Source organism: Muntiacus reevesi, chromosome 4 (assembly GCF_963930625.1).
Source record: "Muntiacus reevesi chromosome 4, mMunRee1.1, whole genome shotgun sequence".
NCBI classification, from domain to species: Eukaryota; Metazoa; Chordata; class Mammalia; order Artiodactyla; family Cervidae; genus Muntiacus; species Muntiacus reevesi.
In genome coordinates this window covers 170,873,540-170,883,696 of record NC_089252.1, presented here as the reverse complement: position 1 = coordinate 170,883,696, position 10,157 = coordinate 170,873,540, and the positions used below count along the sequence as shown (strand labels likewise).

The following is a 10,157-nucleotide window of genomic DNA, read 5'->3' as shown; positions in this document are numbered from 1 at the left end:
CATGTCCTACCACCTCCCAGAAAACTCGCTGGCATTCATCTTTGCTGAGCAATGTATGTGCCACCAAGGTGAACCCTGAGTCAGAATGATTGTCCATGGACAAGCCAGAAACTAACCCCATCACCATAAACCCGAGACGTGGAGCCACGTGGCAGAGCAGCCCCCTGGGTCTCTTACCCTACGGCCTCCCCCTGGCTGCCCGGCCCAATTCAAATCTCTTGCTTCGTCAGCATGTGTGTCTCCTCAGACAATTCATTTCTGAATATTAGGCAGGAGACACACTTCAGGCCCTGGAAATGGTCCGCCTGCCTGCAGCAGACTTATTTTGAGGTTGTTCAGTCCTGACATCCATTGCTATAAGATCAATGGGAAAATCCAGGGATCAAAGGAACTGAATGGTATTTTCCAGGAACTGACTTAGAGTCTTTTCTCTGAAGCTATTTGGGATCTGGGGAGGTAGGAGAAAAAGTTAAAGGAGAAGGATTAGCATGAATAAAGCAGCCAAGTAAATTATAGGTCCAAATACAGCTAAGTGTCTGAAAAAGCTGGAGGGGACAAGGGAGAGAAGACTGAGAATTGAGGTCATCTTGACCTTGGGAATGACCTCTTTAAAATGGACAAGGGCAACAGTGCCCTCTGGTGGCCAAGGATAAGTAGACGCATGCACCCTAAAAATTCATCAGTAAACCAAACTGCAGAAAAACATCTGCTTAACTGACTATGCTAAAGCCTTTGACTGTGTGGATCCCAACAAACTGTGGAAAATTCTTAAAGATATGGGAATCCCAGAACACCTTACCTGCCTCCTGAGAAATCTGTATGCAGGTTAAGAAACAACAGTTAGGACCAGACATAGAACAACAGACTGGTTCCGAATCGGGAAAGGACTACGTCAAGGTTGTATATTGTCACCCTGCTTATTTAACCTATATGCAGAGTACATCATGAGAAATGCTGGGCTGGATAAAGCACAAGCTGGAATCAAGATTGCAGGGAGGAATATCAACCTCAGAGATACAGATGACACCACCCTTATGGCAAAAAGCAAAGAGGATCTAAACAGCCTCTTGATGAAAGGGAAAGAGGGGATTTAAAAAGTTGGTTTAAAACTCAACATTCAAAAAACTAAGATCATGGCATCCAGTCCGATCACTTTATGGAAAATAGAAGAGAAACAATGGAAACAGTGACAGACTTTATTTTCTTGGGCTCCAAAAATCACTGCAGATGGTAATTGCAGCCATGGAATTAAAAGATGTTTGCTCCTTGGAAGAAAAGCTGTGACAAACCTAGACAGCATATTAAAAAGCAGGGACATTACTTTACTGACAAAGGTCTGTATAGTCAAAGCTACGATTTTTCCAGTAGTCACTTATGGATGCGAGAGTTGCACCATAAAGAAATCTGAGCGCCGAAGAATTGATGCTTTTGTACTGTGGTGTTGGAGAAGACTCTTGAAAGTCCCTCAAGAGTCTGCAAGGAGATCAACCAGTCCATCCTAAAGGAAATCAGGCCTGAATATTCACTGGAAGGACTGATGCTGAAGCTGAAACTCCAATACTTTGGCCACCTGATGGGAAGAACTGACTCATTTGCAAAGACCCTGATGCTGGGAAAGATTGAAGGCAGGAGAAGGGACAACAGACGATGAGATGGTCGGATGGCATCACTGACTCAATGAACAAGTTTGAGCAAGCTCCAGGAATTGATGATGGACAGGGAAGCCTGGTGTGTTACAGTGCATGGGGTCTGGGTCGCAAAGAATTGGACACGACTGAGCAACTGAACTGAACTGAAACCAAACTCCTTTATTTAATAGGTAATAACTAAAATTTGTTGAGTACTTACTATTTCCAGATACTGTGTAAATGTGGTACATGCATTACCTTAACTGATCCTCACAACTCTAAGAGATGTAGGTAATAGTAGTATCTTTACATAGGAGGAACGCAAGGTTTAGATGAAGTATCCCACTCAGGTTCATAGCTCATAATCGGCATTGCTGGAATTCAGACCTAGGTTGGCCTCACTCCAGAAGCTGTGTTGTTTATATGATGATGACTGTATGTTGTCAGCTGCAACTGAGGAAGGGGACTTTGAGTCCTTGTTAACTGCCTCTTGGGCACAGTGGTATGTGTTAGCCCAGCGGTACGTTTAAAGATATTTTAAAAGATAAGGAACTACAGGGGATTCTCTGGGGTTCAGTAATTAGGACTCCACTCTTCCAGTGCAGGGGGCAGGGGTTTGATCCCTGGTTGGGAAACTAAACAAACAAAAAGACAAAGAACTATAGTCTCATTCATCCTGTAAAACCTTCGTACACTCATACCCGAAATACATGATAAATGATGCCCTTCCCAGAATACAGGTAATAAAGGTGGAAGGGGCAAACATTTAGCACCTAAAGAGACCAGGGGGATAGAATTGGCTTCTTACAAGGAATAATCAGGCTGGAAAAAGGCTGAGAAGGGGATGTAGTGCTTTTCCACTGTACATTGTTAGATTCAGAGGGCATGTGTTCAAACTCGAAGGTGGTTTTCAAACAAATAAAAGAAGTACCACTTTACAGACCCACTAGGGACTATCTGGAGACCCCACTGGCCTAGGCATAAGCTGATCACTGGGGAGGAAGCCTTGGCTACCCCGCCCCTCTTTGAGCTTGTTTTCTGCATCTGCAAAATGGGAGTAATATCTAGTATTTTTTAGAGTTATAAATATTAAATAAGTGTGTTATGTGAGTAAGATATTTCTTTTTCCCTTATTATTTATTTTTGTCTTATATTTAAAGGATTTTTGTTCCTGCTCAGAATCCTTTTACAGCAAAAACAAAATCCTCTAAAACATAGACTAGATTTTCACATAATACATTTTCCTAGTCACCCTAGATCTCATTTAACACTGTCTTTGGGAATGCCCTGGCAGTCCAGTCACTGCCAAGTGCCTGGGTTTGGTTGGGGAACTAAAACTTTATTAGTTCAGTTCAGTTCAGTTCAGTCGCTCAGTCGTGTCCAACTCTTTGCGACCCCATGGACTGCAGTATGCCAGGCTTCCCTGTCCATCACCAACTCCCAGAGCTTACTCAAACTCATGTCCATTGAGTCAATGATGCCATCCAACCAGCTCATCCTCTATCATCCCCTTCTCCTCCCTCCTCCTTCTATCTTTCCCAGCATCAGGGTCTTTGCAAATGAGTCAGTTCTTCCCATCAGGTGGCCAAAGTATTGGAGTTTCAGCTTCAGCATCAGTCCTTCCAATGAATATTCAGGACCGATTTCCTTTAGGATGGACTGTTTAGATCTCTTTGCTGTCCAAGGGACTCTGGAGAGTCTTCTTAAAATCCCATAAGCTTCACCAAACCAAAAACAAAAGAAACAAGGCTATCACACTGTCTTTGGGAATGTTTCATTAAAAGCTGACATTTTTCTGATAAACTCATTTAGAAGGCATGTAAAATGTAGGGTGTAACCATATATAGGAGGTTTAGTATGAAAGTGAAAAGTGAAAGTGTTAGTCACTCAATCGTGTCCAGTCTTTTTGCGACCCCCTGGACTGTAGCCCACCAGGCTCCTCCGTCCATGGGATTCTGCAGGCGAGAATGCTGGAGTGGTCGCCATTTCCTTCTCCAGGGGATCTTCCTGACCCGGGATCAAAGCCCCGTCCTCTACGCTGCAGGCAGATTGTTTACTGTCTGAGCCACCAGGGGAGGCCAGGGTTGAGTATATGGTCTACCAAACACTAGGCTAGAGTAATTTTAGTAGCCTCCAGAAAGGTTCAGAAAAATTCATGGATTCCTTGTGCTAACTGTGGTATGAATTGAGAGATAAGCAAAGTATGTCCTCCTGACCTTCTGAGGCTCAAGTCAAGGGTAAGGTCCACTCTTTCCCATATAAGACACACGCCTGTGTCCCAGGGGCAAAAACTCTTGGTCTGGAACATTCTTAACAGCTGTCCCTTGGCAAACTAATGAGGCACATCACAAGTAACTTGTTACTGATTAACATTAAATTTGTTTTATTTATTTAAATTTGTAAATATCTTTCTTTTGTGTAAATTAGAAGAGTTTTGAGTTCCCCATAAGAGTGCTCTGACTTATGTTTCCGAGAAACTTTCTGGCAGAAGAGTAAGAACTTTTAGACTGTAAGCAGACGATGGACATGCTCATGAGGACTCTGGGAATACTCATCGGGGAATGGAGCCTGTGAACACTATTCACCTGCATCACAGACGACATAACGCTTAGTAGTAACAGCTGGAAAAGTGATTTGACAGGGTACATTTCTTATGACTGATGGGAGGAAGAATTAGCACTTGACCCTGAATTTAGTTGTCAACTAGCATCAGGGTGCTTGCTCTGAACTAGTTAGATTTCACAGGGATTCCTGGTACAAGAAAGCTTTGCTGAACATATTCGTTCCAGCCAGGCTTAGTGCAAGGTGTGAAGAGGGGAAAAAAAGACTTCATACAGAAGCTACTTCACAGCTATCTTAGATCAGTTGACACTTGGGAACATTAGCTTATAGATTCGGTTTTGCCACTAAATACAGAACTTGAGGACCTGTGAATTCTGTGGGCCTCAGTTTCTCTATCTGTAAAATCAGTTACTTCATCTGCAGAAGTGAACCTGCAAGATGACCTTGGGGGTATCTATGACCTCCAAGGGCACTGAGATTCTAAAGTGCTTAGTTTAAAAAGTCTGAAATGGGGCCTTCCCTGGGGGTCCAGTGGCTAAGACTCTGCGATCACAGTGCTAGGTACCCAGTTTCAATCCCTGGTCAGGGAACTAGATCCCACATGCTGCAAGGAAAAGTTCCCACAACTAAGATCCTGCACAGCCAAATAAATAAATAATTTTTTAAAAGTCTTTGAAATGTAATAAACCTTAGTAACAGGTGTTTCTCCCTGGGACAGGTGTTCCATTCCAAACCCTGAGACAGCCACACTTCAGGATCAGGGTGTTTTAGAAGCTCCTCAAAGAAGTATCCTTTACATTTTCATCCTGTGTCCGAGGCCAGGATCTCCACACACAGAGAGTGTGTGTCGTCCACACCGTAGTGTGGCCATAGCTAGGGGTGGAGACGACATGTTGCTGTTGGCATGGACTCTGAAGGCAAGACCTTTCCTTCAAAAACATTCCTTACCTCCTCTCTCCCTATCTGACAAAGCCCTCACTTGTCAGCTGAGATGACCACATCCATTTGCCGTTTCCTGTCTGCTCTTGCTGACCCCTCCCCCTGGAAGGGTAGATGGTAAAATAATCCATTTCCTTCAGGACTGCGCTCTATCTTATGTTTCATCAGTATGAATACACTGATTTCTAGAATCCTAGACTACCATGAATGCGTGCATGCATGCTAGGTCCCTTCAGTCATGTCCAACTCTTTGCGACCCCATGGACTGTGGCCCACCGGGCTCCTCTGTCCATGGGATTCTCCAGGCAAGAATACTGGAGTGGGTTGCCATTCCCTTCTCCAGGCGATCTTCCCGACCCAGGGTGAACCCGCGTCTCCTGCAGCTCCTGCACCGTAGGTGGGAAGCCCTGTACTACTATACACTTATTCACGTTCCCTAGCTTATGCAGAGGTTGATCTTCTCATAATAATTAGACTCTAAACACATCATATTGAGTAAGCACTGAATAAATGCTTATCTAGTTTGTTAGTCCATGAGGAATTTCAGATGACAAAAGAATTATGGTTCAGGCTCCTTCTACCTTCAGTTCAGTTCAGTCGCTCAGTCGTGTCCAACTCTTTTCAACCCCATAAACCGCAGCACGTGAGGCCTCCCTGTCCATCACCAACTCCCGGAGTCCACCCAAACCCATGTCCATCGAGTCGGTGATGCCATCCAGCCGTCTCACCCTCTGTCGTCCCCTGCTCCTCCCGCCCTTCTGCCTTAGCACCATACAATTCCCAAAGCTTCTCCTTTCCTTCGCTTTTTTTCTTCCTGTCTGAAATCTCCCACTTTCAAGCCTAATGTAAGGGCCAATTCTGGGCATGAAAGACAACACAGTTCATACTTTTGGTTTCATATTTTTTCAGTTCATTTCAGTAAAAACATAATATAAAAGGCATTGCCACCCTCTTCCCCTCCTGGGGGTAATCCATCAAGCTTGTCAGTCTGAGCCGCTCCAGTGGTTCATAGCTCATCATGGGATATGTGCAGGGCATGGTCACATAGATCTGCAAATAGCACAGGACAGTTTCAAAGAAAACGCCACTGACACTGATATACGCCACTATCAAGGACATACCCCAAAACAAATCAACACACACCGACCACCATTTTTCAGATCAAATGCTTTTTTTTTTTTGTCATACCTCGAGGCATGTGGGGTCTTAATTCCTGACCAGGGATCCAGCCCATGCCCCCGGCAGTGGACATGCAGAGTCCTAACCACTGGACCACCAGGAACTCCCCCCAGCCCCCAGCATAGACTTTAAAATGACAAAGCTTCCCCATCATCCTCTCACCCGTATGGATCTCGGGTGAGGGAGCCACAAATTCTGAAAGCTGGCAGGAAGAGAATGGAGAGGATGAACCCAGGTCCCTAAGTTAGCTTAAGAGCTAACTCATGCATTAGGCTGGAGGAGGAGGTGTGAGGGGGCGCCGGAGGACAGGGCGTGGGACAGACAACAGAGAACGTGCCAGGTCCCAGAGATGTGAGGACAGGAGGGAAAGCGACAGAAGCTTACCTGTCCGCTTACTACAAAGTTTGTCTTTAACATTGTCAGCCTCTCGGGAAAAGAATTCAATGAGTTCATCCTCGTACTCCTCCACAATGCTCTCACACTGTCAACCCAAGGGAGAAAGCAGTGAGCGAAGCCAGCAAGGGGACGCCTCTGGTCTCCACCTCCAGAGAGGAGGACAAGGACGTGAACCCAAGTTTCCACTTGGGCTCTCCAATAACCCCCCTACTTTTCAAGAACCAGCTGCCCATTCCCATAGCTCACCGCGAACTTGAGGGTGCCACTGATGTCTGAATCAATTCGAATGCCCTGTAGGTCCAGTTCACTGGATTCTCCATTCCGGCCCACGACACGCACATAGTTCTTGCGGTGCGTGGAAGGGTCGATCTGTTCCCCGTACTCCTTCATCCGGTCGCACACCTCCTCTAGCAGCTCTGTGAGGTGGGCCTCTGAGCGAGCGTAAGGCACCTAGAAATGTCCTCAGCCTCGGGTCATATTCTTCTACCTCTGGACATTAATAATTTATACCCTTACTTTTCCTTCCAAATCTAGCTTGATCAGCCTATTCTAACAAGCCTTCTCCAATTTAAAACCATTATGATTTGTGTAATTACGAAGTCCTAGTGGCTCAGCGGTAAAGAATCTGCCTGCCAATGCAGGAGACCTGGGTTCGATCCCTGGGTCGAGAAGATCCCCTGGAGAAGGAAATGGCAACCCACCCCAGTATTCTTGCCTGGGAACTCCCACGGACAGAGGAGCCTGGAGGGCTACAGTCCACGGGGTCGCAAAGATACGATACAACTGAGCAACTAACAACAGCAAAGTCCATTCAAATATGTGACCTTATCTCACCTCATCATACCAGCCAAGAAAGAAAACAGGCGTCTTTCCAAATTATAGATAAATGACCTCTTTGACTAACCCTGGTCACTGTGTGTTCTCTTCCTTTGAATGTCTTTAACTCTTATGGCTGTAAGGTAATTTTTTTTTTTTTTTTGGTATTAAAATGAGGCTAATACCTGCCCTTAAAAGGAGAGCATCAGACAGTTGCATGCGTGCTAAGTTGCTTCAGTCAGATAGTGTAGGCTTTGAAGATAACTATTAAAGCATTTCACAAGCATCATAACATTTCCCAAATACTCACTAGGTACAGCTTTCTGTCTGCGTGTATTATGTTTCCTACTAAAACAAATTTCCAAGATATATAGATAAGACCTATATATATATGTATTTTTTTTTTAATGAATGTATGTATACCATACTGTCATAGTGAAAACACAAGTCACACGGATTAACGATATGGAAAAGGGGGCTGATCAAGGTTGTCTGCTAACAACTTCTACAAAGTATTAGGATTTCTGCTGTATTAGGGAGCCAGGGAAGCAAATGTATGGTACAAGCCTCCAGCCTCTTCCAAATGAAACAGCCCAATCTTTTAGATATCTCATTAGTTGAGTTCTCATTCAAAGTTAGAGTGAGCTATTTGGGGGAACAGTCAAATTACCTCCACCACTGACTGGCTGCCATCTGGGTTGATTCGGAAAGAGCCCATCTGAATGGTCTTCTTGGGATCCACCTGGGAAATTTCCCACTCAAGTTCATCCACCAGAGCCCTGCAAGCTGATGCAAGCGGGGAGGGGAGAAAGGAATCAACCTATGGGCTTCCACTCATCCTTCTCCCAGGCCTTGGATCCCATCTTCTCCAAGACTCTATCTTCCCCATCCCACCCTGCTTCCTCCCACTTCTTCTTCTGTGCCTTTACCTCCACAGTGTAGATCCTGGCTCCTCCGGGCCCAGGCAGTTCCCAACAGGGCCCCCAGAAGCAGGGCCAGCCAACCCCAGCCTTTCATCTTCCACGCGATGGGGTTGCTCCACCTGCGTTTAAAGCGTAGGTGTGAGAAGCCTACTCCATTCCCCCGCCCGCCCGGCCCGCCACCACCCGCCCTCCCCAGCCCTCATCCCAAGCCTACAAAGGCCTCAGTGTGATCTGGCTCTACTTTCCAGGAAATGGCCTGGGCACAAAGGGGCTCCTCTGTTCCGGCGCTCGATGTCCCGGAGGCGCGGGGGCAGCGGGCGAGAGAGCGAGCTTGGGACTTGGGTCTTAGTCCCAGATACTACGTCGACAGGTGAGCCCTCAGATGTTGGTACTAGAGCGGCGGCTGCCTCGGATCACAGGGCTATGTGGCAGCCATGGGTTGGTGGCTGGGATTAAGCAAGGCGACAGGCTTGGAGCTGCTGCTGGCAAGGAGAGTAGCTGATTGGGGCTAAGAGGTAGCGAGGGGGCTGGCTGGCGAGAAGGGCGCTCAATAACCAGGGCCTATTTGCACCCAGCGCCGAGGACTGCTGCATCCCCACCTCCAGCCATAAGCTATTCCTCCGTGCGGACCAGCCCCCTTTGTCAAGGCCCCAGCACTGCCTTCGCTCCCGTCCAACCCCGACCCTCAGTGCCGCTCGCGTCCATCCCACCTCTGCTCCCAGGGCCGCCGCCGTGGCCCAGGCACTGGAAGACAGCCGAAGTCTCACTTGAGCGCCCGGCCCGAGCGCCCGGCTGCGGGGAGCGGGGCTGTCCAGGCGCCTCCAGAGCGCTCCTGCGCGCTCCAGCCACGGGGTGCCCGCGCGACTGCCCGAGCCAGCTCCTCGGGTCCGAAGTGGACTCCCAAGCGGGGCTCAGGGGCGCTGGGCACGCGTCCACCCCGGGGGCCGACCCCACGCCCGCCCCTCCACACTCTCGCGCGAACAGGCAGCTTAGGAGCGGCTCCCGGGCAGCAAGGACCCCGGGGGATGGCAGGACCCAGACTTGCGTGGCGAGGAGCTCCACGTGACCAGCAGGGGTCAGCCGAAGAACGGGAGTGGCTCGAAGCAGGGTCAGAGCCCGACGTCGAGCGCGGGGGCGGCCAGGCTCACACACGCCCGTCTAGGTGGGCTCGGCCCTGCGAAAAGAAAGGTGTGCGGCCAGGCAGCGAGGAGCCGGGAAACTACATCTCCCAGGGAGCACCGCGCCACCACGCGGATGCTCTTACAGGTTTCAAGGTTCCTGGGACCTGTAGTTTGTCAGGTTCTCCAACGCACATCTTACACAAACCGGGGAAACCATGCTGTACCTCCTGCAAGAATCCGACCCTAGGGTTCTAGGCAGCCACACCAGAGGCCTAACTGCCCGGGAGTGACACACTTCTCCAGTATCCTGAATTTTGGACTTGAGAATTGTATCTTCATTTCTGGGTGAGACTTTGGCTTAGTTTTTTCCAGTTGTGATACTAGGTTTACAAGAGTTCCTTTGGCTTTGTTCATGTAAGATGTCTGTACTAGCGCTTAGCTGTCTTTAACTTCCTTCGAAGCGATTTTGTTAGATTGCAGTGTGACAGTTGTCATATCAGCACGCACTAAAAATACTTAGAAAGTTGGTTAATTATTGTGTACCCATTTTACTATTTAAGATGAAAGAAAACAACATTTTTGGCATATTGCTT

The 10,157-nt window shown here is 47.6% G+C and overlaps 1 protein-coding gene across 2 annotated transcripts; it reads right to left on the bottom strand.

The window, feature by feature from the left end:
• Positions 1-6,013: 6,013 nt before the first annotated feature.
• On the bottom strand, positions 6,014-9,639 carry CNPY2 (canopy FGF signaling regulator 2). 2 transcript variants are annotated; one of them, XM_065934897.1, is made up of 7 exons: positions 9,154-9,639; positions 8,690-8,922; positions 8,450-8,563; positions 8,191-8,306; positions 6,951-7,154; positions 6,693-6,789; positions 6,014-6,179 (listed from the first exon to the last, which is right to left on the bottom strand). In XM_065934897.1, the coding sequence occupies exons 3-7, from the start codon at positions 8,535-8,537 to the stop codon at positions 6,136-6,138; spliced, it is 549 nt and encodes a 182-aa protein (XP_065790969.1). In that variant the 5' UTR covers positions 8,538-8,563; positions 8,690-8,922; positions 9,154-9,639; the 3' UTR covers positions 6,014-6,135. The 2 variants fall into 2 exon arrangements, with proteins under 2 accessions (XP_065790969.1, XP_065790968.1); XM_065934896.1 differs by lacking the exon at positions 8,690-8,922 and having other exon boundaries at positions 8,450-8,562; positions 9,154-9,638.
• Positions 9,640-10,157: the final 518 nt, after the last annotated feature.